Source organism: Alexandromys fortis, unplaced genomic scaffold (genome assembly GCF_014885135.2).
Source record: "Alexandromys fortis isolate MF-2015 unplaced genomic scaffold, M_Fortis_MF-2015_v1.1 scaffold_134, whole genome shotgun sequence".
Taxonomy (NCBI): domain Eukaryota; kingdom Metazoa; phylum Chordata; class Mammalia; order Rodentia; family Cricetidae; genus Alexandromys; species Alexandromys fortis.
The window spans coordinates 297,767-312,121 of NW_026068007.1; the positions used below are offsets into that span (position 1 = coordinate 297,767).

Here is a 14,355-nt window from a genome sequence, read left to right on the forward strand (position 1 = left end):
TGTGCATGTACATGGAGACCAGAGGTTGATGTCAAGTATCTTCATCTTCCTCCATCACTCTCCAATTTAGTTTTTATATAGAACTCTTACTGAACCTGGAATTCAGCTCAGCTGAATAGCAAATTCCAGGCATCTTCCTGTCTCCATGTCCCTAGTACTCTGATGACAGATGCATGCTACTAAGCCCAGCATTTTTGTATGGGTTCTTAAGGATCTGAACTCAGATTCTCATGCTTGACTGAGCCAGTCACTGCATGGCCCAGTCCATCTTGTAGTGTTCTCATTGAGTCAAGGCTTATGACCTAGAGGAGACCATGTGGAGCCTATGCACCATGTTTGTCACAGAGTTTATGCATCTTGGTTCTTCCACCTCCTCTTGGGGTAAGTATGCATTAGACCTCCTAGATTATACTATGTTCTCTTCCGGGGGTTTCTGATTTCTCTTAGGAATAGTTACTACGTTAGTGTCTAGAGTAGTAAATGCTTTACACAGAAAACACCAAGCTCTTTTTATTATTGCTCATAACATTATTAGTTATGGTCAGCCTGATGCAGTAATACACTAAGAATACAACCAACATTGAAATTTTCTATAAAGTGGATACAGGAGAAGTATGCATGTGTGAACAAGTGTAAGATTTATTTTTGTTTGTGTGTTTATATGTGCACATTTATGGGGGTGGCCATGGAGGCCAGAAGAGGGTGTCAGATCCTCTGGAGCTAGAGTTACAGTTGGTTATAAGCCATCCATCATGAGTGCTGGGGACCAAATATAGAATCTTTGCAAGAGCAGCCAGCACTCTTGCCCATTGAGCCATCTCTGCAGCTCCTGCATATTGAACTTTTGTGAAACTGCTAGAATTTTCTACTAATTACTTTCAAATTGAATTTAATTTTTTCTCAATTTATTTATTTTATTGCCTACACGTATGTGTACCATATGCATGAAATGCCCGTGGAGGCCTGAAGAGGGTGTTGTCTCCCCAGAGCAGGAGTTACAGATGGTTGTTATTCACTACATAGGTGCTGGGAATCGAATTCATGCCCTCTAGAAGGGCAACCAATGCTCTTTACTGCTGAGCTATCTCTCCAACCCCTAAAATTGAATTTTAATGAAATTTTAGATCTATAGGGTGTTTATCAAGCTGAGAATGGTTTCAGCTAAATTGCACACAGCTACTCAACAGCCACATAAATAAAAAAAAATAAGAGACCTCATTTCCTTTCATGTAAACACAGTACAAAGATAGACAACCCAAGACTGGTGTGGCCTATCTTGATCCTCAGTTCTGCCCTTATAATCCCTCTTATTTCCACCTTATGACTTGCATTTTCACAGTGACCTCATACCAGCAAATTGGTTCTCCTGGATGTCACTTCCATCTTTAGCAAGGAGAGAAAATGAGTGTTCTTCTTCCCCATTGCGTCAGTCCCTTAATATCCCAATGGGAACCCTGGCCCAAGACCTCACCCTAGATTGCCCTGCTTACCACCATCAGCAAGCAAGGCTGAGAAATAGTATTTTTAGCAGAGCACATTGCTAAAATGTGCTGACAGTGTAAGAGTGTCTCACTGATGAAGAAAAAGGAAGAGCTATCAGCACGAAACAAGATTCCGCTAAGCCAAGGCGATGTCAATCATATTTGTCAATCTATGCCAATAGGTAGAAAGATATTAGTATAAGGGATATGTCAATCCAGGACATCACACAGCTGGTGGAAGTAGACTGTCTCCAGATAACTTGCAAATGGTTTTTCATGTCCCTTTAAAAAGCCCTTCATCACTTAATAGTTTATAATACCAGCCTGGCATAACCTTTACATTATTCTTACATTCTGACTCTTCTAGTTTTAGCATGTATATTTCCCCCTATAAATACAGCTATAATGTATATCTTGTAGTTCCACCAGCCATCTTACCTGACTGGAAAATTTGGGGGATGTTTTCCATTTGGGCCCCTTAGAAGTGGAAAACTAAGAGTGTTGGTTCTGCAAACAGACATCAATGTACAGTGTTTTTGGTTTTTTTTTTTCCTATGAGAAGCTTGAAACATTATTTTTTTCAAGATTATGTAATAATCAGGATTTTATTTAACATGTCCCTGGTTACAGGGTATTTATTTAGTTTATTTTTATTTTTATACATCGGTGTTTTGCCTTCATGCATGTTTGTATGAGAGTGTCGGAAGTCCTGGATCTAGAGTTAGAGAACAGTTGTGAGCTGCCATGGGGGTGCTGGGAATCAAACCCAGGTCCTCACCTGGAAGAGCAGCCAATGCTTTCTTCAGCCACCTACAGGGTATTTCCTACTGTTTTTTTTTTAAACTAATGACTATTTTAAACAAAACCTAAAAAATTTCATTATAAAAATGAATGCTCTTGTGATGGAATTTTATATTCATTTCTTATTTGTAATCTAATTGGTATATTAAAATTATCCAACTCATTTTCTTAACATCCTCTATCATTTTCTGTCCACATTCAGATATCATGCAGAATGTCCTGACGTTGATATTTGACCTTTGCATCGTGTGTAAACATTTGCAAGCATGTTTGAGACTCTTAAGACACACTTGCATTTGTTTGCCATGTGTCATTGCATGCCTGCATGCAATTCTCAGGAATAAAGAAAGAATTTTTAATCAAAAATTATAAAACAGCTTATGAGCCAAGTTTCTACTTCCTTCACTTTCTGGGAATAAATAAGTAAATTCCAAAAATGTTCTTCTTCAGCCCCCATCATTAAAAAATGAATTGTCACTTCTAAATTGATGCTGAGATACAAAATTTTCTACTTGTGGTTAATCAACTGTTGATTTGAACCAATGGCGCTCTTTATTGAATTTAGATTAAGTAAAAGGAGTGACGGCCACTCTTTTCTTTACCACAGGTATAGAAGCCTAAAGCATTTTAATTATGACGTCTGCCAGAGTTGCTTTTTCTCGGGAAGAACAGCAAAGGGACACAAATTACATTATCCAATGGTGGAATACTGTATACCGGTGAGTTCAGAGCTTTGAACCAATTGACAAGGGATGACGTTTTATCCATTTCATTTTTACTTGACTTTTTTTTTTAAATCTCTTTAAAGAATTTCTGGGTGTAATTTTTTGTTGTTTTCTTTCCTTTGAAGTATGTGTTCTTCATGTGTTGAATTAGTTAAGACAATTTCTGTGTTACTCCAGTTGTGATTTATTGACTTTATAAGTAGGTGTTTTGGCTTCAGACTTAACTTCTTTTTAAGCAAGTTAAAGAAACTGATACTGACTTGCCTGTGTTGAAAATGAAATTATTTGCTGAAAACAGCTGTGGTTCTCTTAGACTTTTAAGGGATGTTTTCTAAAAGAAACTTGCACGTTATCAAAACAAAAAATAGAGAAATCAAAAATATTCATAGGTTTACTTTCTAAACAAATTGCCTTCTAATCTCTTTACATGTTCAAATTTTATAAAAATCTACATATATATGTAAATTTGCTTTGGCTTAATTTTTTTAAAAAACACTATGCAGCTCTGGCTGGCCTAGAGCTCACCATGTATATTGGACTGGTTTGTTCCAGTATATAAAAAGATCCACCCACGTCTGCTTTCTGATTCAAAAATCCAAGATTCAAGACACGAACTACCATGCTTCCTGTTAATATATTTTTTATCCCAAGTTTTCCATTTGACTTCGTAGATAATAGCTGTCCCCCATTTTACCTTAGACAATAGCTTCCCATCACAGAGTATTAATTGAATGAATTACTGTAATTGGGCTAATCACTTTTGAAATTTAGATCTTCGGTTTCTTACTGTTGCTAGCAACATTTAAAAGCATTGCTGAGAAGGCAGCACTTTATATGTGTGATATAAATTGCATCTCCATTGAGTAAATGACTGGAAGTGGTGGTCTAGGTCAATGGATATGAGTATCCTCAAGACCAAAGTACTTGATCCCCACATCCCATTCCAAAAGAGGTCTCTGCCACCGTAGGATATTGCCACAGTTGCTAATGTGTCCATCTTGCCATAGCCCCTGTAGCTTTGGATACAGCTATTGTGCTTTCTTTGACCTAGAGCTGCTCTGTCCTGAGATCATACTCCTTTTCTATCAGGGTTATTCCTTAGGTTCCTTCAAAAGTCATGCTGAAGTTTACTTATAGTCATGTATTTTCTTTAGAGAATTAAGTACCTTTTTGGATCATAAATCTATTGTTATCCTTTTTTTAAAGAGAGGGTGGTGGAAAAGGCCAATCCCATGAGGCAGCGGTCCCACAAAAGGCCACCCCTGAGGCCTCGGCTGGGCTGGTTCCCTTGGCTCCAGGGAGACCACAGTTGGGGAGAGACAGATACGTCATACAAAGAGAGAGTATGGGTATAGAAATTATTTAGTGGGTTATGGAAGAGAAAGGGAAGAGGAAGGAGAGAAGGTGGGGAGAAAGGGAGGAAGGGGAGAGAGAGGCAGCAGTTGCCTCCTCAGAAGAGGGACAGAAAGAGAGCGCTCAGGCTGGAGGAGGCAGGAGATCCACTTGCTTTGGTGTGTGTGGGGGAAGTTGGTAGGGTTTGTCTTCTTAAAGGGATAAGGTACCCAGGTGACAGGCCAGGCCAGCAGATCATAACACATATAAAATATGCACATATAATTCTACCATTCTTAGTGTTTTATTTTAAATAAATAGAGATTCTTATATGTGGAAAGGAAATTTCTAGAAAATGTTGCTGAATTATAGTGGGTGAAATATTCTTGATGCCTAACCCTCAGATTAATAGGAAACTACTGTTCCCAAGGGTGTTTAGAAAGTATCATTTATTACAGTTATTAGTTTATTTACTAAACCAACTAATATTGAATTCTACCTATGTGTCAGGCATTATTATCGAACGAGCTAGGTGCTAGCTGACATGGTCTGGACAGAGTCTAATTAGTCGATACTCCATATGCATGTGTAAATGGTATGTGCAGACACTTAGTGCCCAGAAGTCACTGAGTGTGTTAACAGGGAGAGAGGAAGAGGAAGTGAGGCTAAGCAGAAGGCAAGGGAAAGGTGATAAAGGGCAGCCAGTGTGATACCTGAGACCAGCTGGGTCTGCAGTTAGAGAAGCGAGCGTAAGTGTTCTTAGAGTGGGAGGCTCGGTCCCTTCTTGCCTGATAATCACCTTTTGGAGAACTGGCTTTCACGGTTCCTAAGAGAGTTCATATTCATCTCAGGGCCAGAGCAGAGATTTAGAGTCCTCTGTCTGGGCATGGTCAGGGCTTGTCTTCTGCTTTAAGTTGGAACCAACAGTGAATTTCTTGAGCAGCGTTGTTCCGTCCAGGTAGATATGCTTTTAAGTGACGCTGGGGGTGGGGGCCGTAAGAAGTAGGCAGCCTTGAACTATAAGAAACTAAGGTAATGCTTGTTTAGTTCTTTTAAAATAGGGCAAAGTGAGTGGATGGAGTAATTTGACCTGAGAATGAACCGTTTGAATGAGGTTATAGCTGTAAGCTCAACAGGGCAGAAGGCTAAGAGCCCTAGCTGTAGCTAGTTCAAGGAGAGAGAATCGGTGTCTAGCATCAGTTCTAAGGGTTTGTCAGCTGCTCCCAGGAAAGGTAAGATTAGATACGTGCATCTGTGATACTCAGAAGGGGATCTGTGATACTGAGCAAGGAAACAACAAAGAAATGCGATGACTGAGGATGTAGTGAGTGACTTTGAAAAGCAGGATAGGGCGACAGAATGATGAGAGGAGCCATTTCAGACGAGGCGAGCCAGGTCCTGCTTGAGAAGCCGACCTTGGAGCTGAACATGAAGGTGAAGAGACTCAGCATCTATGCAAAGAGTAGGGGTAGAGAAACATCAGACATCGCAGAAGGAAGACGCGCCATCTTCAGTATCTTCGCACAGTGCCCTTGAGGCTAACAGTGAGGTTTAGAGCCAAAGTGGAGCATGTCCCTCAAACGAGGCACAGCAAGACGCACTTAGTCCATAGATGACTTACCCAAAGGAAAAGATGAGGTCCTCTGTTCAAAGATTACCAAGAATTTTCAAATGACAATGAAGGACCATTGAATAAAGTTGGGGAATCTTCTGAGCATGGGCTTGCTTGCTCATTTGCTCGCTTGCTTGCTCGCTCGCTCGCTGGCTTCTGTCCAGTGAATCTCTTCTTCTCTCAAGGCACAGCAAAGGCTGGATGAAAACAGAGTCAGGTTACAACAGGACAGACACCATTCAGATTCTTTTTTTGTTTGTTTTTGTTTTTGTTTTTGTTTTTGTTTTTCGAGACAGGGTTTCTCTGTGGTTTTGGAGCCTGTCCTGGAACTTGCTCTGTAAACCAGGCTGGTCTCGAACTCACAGAGATCCACCCGCCTCTGCCTCCCGAGTGCTGGGATTAAAGACGTGCACTACCATCGCCTGGCTTACCATTCAGATTCTTGTGAGGGATTTGGATTGGGAAGAAAGATAATGTTAATATTTACATGATAGCAGAAAGAAATTCAGAGAGCCGATTATAAAGCTCTAATATTAAATGCAAAAAAATCAAAATAAGTGGATGAGGTTAGAGTATTGATATAGAATTTCTGTTTTTATTCCCATTCACACAGTTATTTCTAATAGTTTTTAGCATTCCCAAACAATTTGAAACCAATACACATTTAATAATCACCAGAAAAATAGAAGACTTCTCATAATCACTGAGGATATGAACTCCTAGCTCCTACTACCAATGTGGAATAAAACAAAATGAAACAGAACTCTAAGTCAGTGATTTTCAGCCTGTGGGTCGCCACACCATTGGGGAGTTGGATGACCCTTTTCACAGGGATCACCTAAGACCATCGGAAAACACAGATATTTACACTGCAATTCATAACAGCAGTAAAACTGCAATTATAAAGTAGTAACAAAAAAAAATTCCTGGTTGGGGGTCACCACAACACGAGGAACTGTATTAAAAGCTCACAGCATTAGGAAGATTGAGGACCACCACTCTGAGTAATCCCAAACTATTTCTGTTACGTCGTCCTTTCCAAGTGACTCTTCCATTTCTGGGATTCCAATTGCCCTTTAATTTCCTGGATGAGTGCCTTCTCCAAGACAAGTTTTGGGAGATCATTTGCCCTTTCCTGAACTTACTTAGCAATCCTATCCACATCTATATTAGGTTAGTTTCTGCACTTGGCCTACAACCGTGTGTTGCCTTGTGCTGGGAATCAAACCTAGAGCCCTGTACATTCTAGGCAAACAATCTACCGCTGAGCATGGTAGGCAAGCAACCTACCACAGAACTAAGCCTATAACTTCTTATAAAGTTCCTAGATATATTTGTAAACTGAGTCTTAGAGTCATACTCCCTCATTGAGTGGTATGCCACGACTTAACTGCTTTCCTTTTTGTTCACCTGCATTCTTTAGATCTTTTACTTTTTCATTCTGCGGTCTTCTTTCTAAGTATACTTTTTTTAGTGGTCCATTCATCTTGCACCCAATATCTAAATTCGCTTAATGTCTGTCTTAGAAAATGGGCTTAAACACAAGCTCATTTTTCCATGTAAAGTGATTATAAGTGATTCCGCGTGTTAAATGGATGTGACCTTTCCATAAGCATCTAGGTACTTGCAGTTCTCACAACCCATCTCCATTTCTGGCTAAGAAAATGGCCTATCCAGATCCCTGGCTCATCTGTTTCTCCTACAAGGTCACATTTTACCCTTCTCTCGATGTTTTTATTACTGGAAAATACAATTTGTAAACCCCGTTTTGAGGCCTCAGTACTCCCCAAATGTTTCAGCAACCCATCAGCTTATTATTTATGACAATGTTTGTGTTTGGCTGCAGGAAGACTAATGGTGTATGAATTAGCTATCATGATTCATGAAGGTATTTTATGATAGTGATAATCAAATATTTACACGAGGAAATGGAGCGGAATTTTTTTCTCGGAAAATTATTTTCAGCTCTTACTACCCATTGCTATTGTATATTCCAAATGTGTAATCATTTCTTCATTCAGCTCTATAAAAGCTAATGCTCAAGAGATAGCACAACTTGGATTACATTAATGTCTGTCACCTTTCTCTCTCTATTCATGTGTGGCCTACCTTTCCAGAAAAACACCTCAACTGACACTTGTAGAGGAACTCTTGTAGCCTCCTCTAGGTGTTGGGCCTCTGGTGAAGACAGCACATTATGGTTGGAGCATGTGGTAAACACACCACTAAAGACAGTGTCCCACAGTCCCCTTCAAGGGCACTCTGCCAATGACTTGGCCTCCCATCAGACCTCACCTTCTAAAGCTTCCACCAACTTCCAATAAGGACACCACAGAGACTGCTTTTAATACACGGACCTTCAGGGGACACTCAGCAGGCAAACTCAGTCTCTTACATGTTGTTGTACATACATGGTATGTAATGGGTAGGCTCTCGCTCAGCTAATGTTTAGGGAGAAATGCAAGCTGGAAGCACCTCATGGGGCCAGGGCTGGCTTACATCATCTCATAGTAGGAGATGGAGGGGTAAGACAGCACATGTGTGAAAAAGAGGGGAGGGAGCCCAACATGTTTCTTGTCAGGAATCTTCGCTGCTAAAATGTGGCTCTTAGGATATCCACCCTTAAGGATCCCCCCTTTCAACACTGTTGCTTCTAGAAAAGCTTTCCAACACATTGAATAATCAAGTCATTTACCTCTGTATTGAACATTCCCCCATCCAGTCTTTTTTAAAAACATCATTTCTGTGACTAAACAAAATTTAATTTGAGTTAGAAAAACAATCATGTTATTACAGAATGCAAAGGTCTTTTTTTAATTCACATTAGAATTTAATTTATATGGCATTTTTAATTTTGGTTGAATTTTATTTTCATAATGGGCAGCCCAGCCCTAGGGTCTCACACATACTAGACAGCCACTTTACCTCTGTTCTCTGTTCCAGAACTTTTAAAAGGCATTTTCATTTTGAGATAGAGTTTCAAAGTTGCCCAAGTCGACCTTGAACCTGCAGCCCTTCAGCCTTGGTCTTTGGAGGGGATGGAACTGCAGGACCATCTTACCGGGGCCAATACACTGTTATCTGTAGCTTCAGTACCATCTATGATGCTCTGGAGCTGACTCACATAACAATTGACATCTTAGATGTAGTTCCATTTCCAAGCTCCTCTCCAGATTTGTCAATCACCAGGCTACTCTCTGACTTCTAATTTCTTTTTTAGATTCTGTATATAAATAAGACTTATGTATAAATATGCACAATATTTCTCTTTGTATATCTGGGTCATTTCACTCAGTATCATGTCCTCAGGTTCATCCGTGTTGTCACCAATGGGAGGATTTCCTTCTTTTCTACGACTAATTCTCTTTCTCTCTCTCTCTCTCTCTCTCTCTCTCTCTCTCTCTCTCTCTCTCTCTCTGATATTTTCTTTATTCATGTATCATGGGGTATTTAAATTGACTCCACATTATTGGACTTGCCAGTACAGCACCTCTTTGAGAAGCTGATGTCTTTGGATATGTGTCCAGAAGTGGGATTTGTAGATCACTTAGTATTGATCTTTTAGCTCCTTTAATGAGCTTCTGATTGTTTTTCATCAAGCTGGCGCCACTAGTGGTGTCTTTACACTTCAGAGAGGTGGCGTGCACGTGATTTATAAGAGTGCGTGCAATTGCTCACTGTAAGTGACCACTGCATAGGATTCAATGCTAAGGAGAATGGAAAATGTTTAGAATCTCTACTCGGGTCGGTCCGGGGTCACCAAAGATGAGTAAAGATTGCTACCTTGCCACCAGAGCACAGCTAAGGTTAATTGACCAAGATGTTATCTATGGCTCTGCCATTGCTCAGCAGCTTCCGGGTTACACAATAATAGTTGGAGGCCAAAGGAGTAAGACGTTCACAAGTAGTTATGGTACTGTGAATGTCACACACTTTCCTTATGCTGAATAAGCCTAATGCTGGTGAAGGGGCTAGAGATGAAAATTTGGGGGTGAGCAAAACTTTATCAAGAAAGGAAGAGGAAGGCTCCAAAGGGTCCAGTCAACAAGAGATTTTTTTTTCCCTTCAAGTTATAGCTTTTAAAATGAACGATGTTTTGAGTTCTGGCAGGGCCTAAGGTATAGTCACATCCCAATATTTAACCAAAATGGAATGGAGAGGGCTTCAGAACTGAGGTGGCATTTAGAGCATCAACACTGTGTCTCCAGAGAATGACAGGTTATAGCTGTGTGGCACTGTATCTTAAAAAGGGCTTCAGGAGCACATTGGTTATAGATGGTGAGGTAGAGAGGCAAATTGCAAAGGAAGGAAAATTATATCTTTTCTTCCTGTTTTTAGGGTCACAGCTGAAGGCAGAATAGCAAATGTACACAAATTCATTTAATGACAAGTTTTCCTGACACGTGGTCAGTCGTCCTCTTCAACTTAGACAATGAAACCCAAAATGGACAAGTTCAACAGAACCCCCATATATGGGCTATCCATGCATGCTTTAGCATTTTCAGGGCATAAATTTTATTTTTATTTTCATTTCCTGAACTCTGAGGCCTTTATAAAGGAATGAAAACCCAGGGACATGGAGAAGCCTATTTAGTTTAGCACTAAGGGTTTCATGAAGAGTGGACAGTTAGGGAAGTCAAAATGAACAAAGAGATTGTGATATAGCCTTGTGGTACTAGGGAAATAAAAAGCGTGCTTGTAAAGATGCTGCTCCAGGTCCCGTGTCTTCAAAAGATGTCCTGGTCACCCACTGCTGCTGTAGCAGAACACCTCTAGGTGAGTGGTTGACAAACCATGGGTGGTTGTTCGTCACACAGGTTTGGAGACTGAGAAATCCAAGCTGGAAGTCTGCATCTGGTAATAATAATTGTGTTGTGTTATTCCATGCTGAAAGATATGGCAAGATAACACAGAAGGGGGGGGGGGGCAGAAAGAGCTATGCACACCCACTTTATCAGGCTCCCAGATCAGTAACAACCCTCTTCTACTGTAGCATCTGATGGTGCCAGAGCCCACGTTACCTAGTCAAGTCTTAACATCCTGTCCTTCATCATCTTGCACTGGGAATTAGGCTTCCAGTATAGGAAATGTATGGGACTCTTTGAACACTTAGCAATGGATAATGATGGTAATTCCTACCTGTCCAAGAGGGGCTTCATGAGCTGCTCCTGGGGACAAGAACAGAGAACAACCTTCCTGCTTCTGCTGGTTTTTCGAATGCCTTTGGGGTAACATGTACTAAATTGCAATGAATGTAAGCATCCTTTTTTCTCATGAAGTCCTCATCATCAGGATTCATGTATGGGAAGGGGGACGAACATGCTAGAGGAGAATATGGAAGAGTAGGTCGAGTACACAGCAGTGAGGATGCAAAGTAGACAGACAAAGGCTGTGTGCATGCACTGAGGGACAGCGGCCCCACCAAGTCAGGGAAAATAAAACATTGAGATAGTGCTGTATTGCTCCATACTGATTTCAGGCTATGAAGGGCTGGCTAGGATGAAAAGGCGTTTGAGAGTCATGCTAGTTCAAGATGAAGGAACTAGATATTTGGAAATCTTTGCTTTCAGGACGGGCAGGGATATTGGCTACTTTCAGCTTCTAAGTGCTGGGATTGAGTTACTGTAAATTTTCTCATTGAATTGAAGTTCATTAAACAGAACTGGTTTATACTGATATTTTCACTGAGATTTTGTTAAAAAACAAAAAGGAAGAATAGGGGAAAGTATCTCTATGGAAAATGATTATAAATTAGTATCACTTAAAACAGATTGGTAGTACAGTTTTTAAGCAAGTGTGTGGTCGTATTTCCATTACTTAGAAAATACTTCCTTTAGTCAAACCTGTGTGGCTAAGACCTTCCATATCTAATAGAGCTGTGACTCCTCGCCAATAGGAACAACAGCAAACATTTACAGGCCAGCATTGATTTCAATGTTAATTTCTGTATATCCGCTCAACACTCGGCACAGTAAATGGAGACTTTTTTTCAAAGTTGACAGCATAGCTAAGGTTTCCAAATACCTATATTGTGTGTTATGTGCTTGCTTATATAAAAAGTCCAATAATAGCAATGTGTTCCGCGATCACATCAGCAGCTCCATCGGTTTCTGTTGTCAACCGAACATAAGGATAGAGACGTCAAGGGTACTATAGTAAAAACTGAATGTTCTTTTCGAAACAAATTTCGGTATATTTGTCATGTTAAGTACAGTGTGGAAGAGAAGATGTATGGGCAGGTAAAAAGAATTCACCGAGAACATAAACAGAGAATTTAGTGAGGTATATTATCTAGAGGCTGCAGATGAGTTCTTATAGAGGACAGATAAACTGGGGAGACTTTGCTTGATCTATCTCATAGGTCATTTATTCAGGGCTGATCTCACTGCCTTATTAAACTGTAGGCTTTACAGCATAAGTTGTCTTTCTTGAGGGTAGGCCTTTGAGTAGAAGCCGTGGTAGTCTATTAGGAGTCAGTCTCCGAAGGTTTTCTTCATGGGAGTCAAGTTCAAGTCATTGTGGCCTGGTTGTTTAATGTAGGGAGGGGCTTTAAATTTGTGTTTGGCCTTTTGGCTACATGGTATTCTTGTTGCCCTGGGTTTATAGATGTAGAAATAACCCAAGATCTATATAAATTGATAGAATCAAATTACTATATTGGGAACAACAGATCCTCTTAAAATTAAAGCTAAATTTGTGCCTTTTAAAATTGTATTGGCAAAGGTAAAGAACAAGGATAAAAAGGGACAAACTGGCACCGGTTGCTTTGTCTCCTCCCTCCTGCCAACATTGGTGTGTTGTGGGGTGGGGGCTGTGAAAGCCAACTGTATGGAAATGCTGAAGTGCTGATCTCATCCTTGTTGACTTGGCATGGTTTGGGTTGGCAGCCTTGCTTCTTCAGATGCGCTTTGGGATATTGGCCAATATGCGAAAATTGCAGCCTTGTTGCTGTTTCTCTGACTTCAGCATCCCAAAGTGGTTTTCCTAAGCTCTTATCTCCCCGACCGTGATTTCTCAGCAAGTCCAGAGCATTTAGATGGTGCCATTAGCTCTTATGGCGGCAACAAGCTCTACTTTCCACCGGTGGCTTATTACCGTCCTTGTCCTCGGTGACTCTGTCACTGTTACTTAATTTTTACTCTCCTGTTTTTCCGTGACGACCCAAAGGCTCTGAGATTCTCTTGCTGATTTCAACCAAGTCATAGAATTCAAATGTGTCAGAATTTTAACTTGTTGGAATCAGCAAAAACTGAGCAAAAATCCAGGGTTAGTTTTATCATTAGAAAAGAAGAATTCCCGGCTAGTGTCCCCAAGTCCTGTGAATAATGAGATGGACCACTGAGAAGCTTACATACAACCCTCAGCTCTGTCTTCAATGAGTAAAGCTTGCTAATGAGTGTGCTTATATCAGTGACTCCAGTGTTTGCACACGATGCACAAGGCCACCTTTCGTTATTTACTCATGTGTCAAACAATCGTGCATTTTTATATAACCTTGATTTACATCCTTAAACTTCCGTGTTTCCCTCTGTATAACTTATTAGTGTTTGAATTTAATAGTTAAAAACCTAATGAAAGTGTTTCTTATGGACATAGATAATATTGTTGTTTGAGCTATGAACTGACCAAGAAAATCACTAAGAAATTAAAAATAAATGTAGTTTGGCTTATTTTCAGTTCTCTTTGTTATTTGATTTAAATTGGTCTGAAATTAGCAGTTGTGTTTTGTCCTTGGGTATTTTTGGCATCATCGTAAACAGTCCATTTCTCTGTGGTGCCTTGGGGATCTCTGGCACTAGTAGTGAATGGTTCTTCAGCTGAAGTAGAAAAGCAATTTACTCAAGGAGTCACTTCATAATAAATAGCACAGGGGCGGGCATTTCTGAATTCTAGATCCTTCTGCACCTAGGCCTTGCTTTTTGTTTGTGCATCACATTAATGCGAAGGAAATGCCTTTCCGTCATTTATCAATGTGTCTGAAGTGCTGGGGGTCAGCATTTAAGCTAAGAGTTTCAAACATGGAGCAAGAACACAGGGATTCATGCACGTGAATTAATATATAGATACACAATTGAAGCCAAAGATAATTTCAAAGTATACTTTATCTGAAGTGACTTATATTTGCTCCAATTAAGTAGTAATTGGATGAAATTTTAAAACCATTCTGATGGAGGCTGGAGAGATGGCTTAGTGGTTAAGAACTCTGGCTGCTCTTTCATAGGACCTGAGTTTGATTCTCAGCACCCACGTGACTGCTAACAACTGCCTGTAACTCCAGTTCTAGGGGATCTGATGGCCTCTTCTGGCCTGTACAACACTATATATGTGATGTGTGTGGCGCACAGGCATACATGCATGCAAGACATCCACATATATAAAATAAAAATAAAATAAATCTTAATAT

The 14,355-nt window shown here is 40.2% G+C and overlaps 1 protein-coding gene across 5 annotated transcripts in view; it reads left to right on the plus strand.

Moving 5' to 3' along the window:
• LOC126513311 (utrophin) overlaps positions 1 to 14,355 on the plus strand; it is a 346,673-nt gene that overhangs the window by 293,377 nt on the left and 38,941 nt on the right. For all 5 annotated transcript variants that reach the window (XM_050161608.1, XM_050161610.1, XM_050161611.1 and 2 more), the window contains one exon: positions 2,890 to 3,001. In XM_050161608.1, coding sequence (XP_050017565.1) covers positions 2,890 to 3,001 — 112 coding nt within the window. The remainder of the gene's footprint in view (positions 1 to 2,889; positions 3,002 to 14,355) is intronic.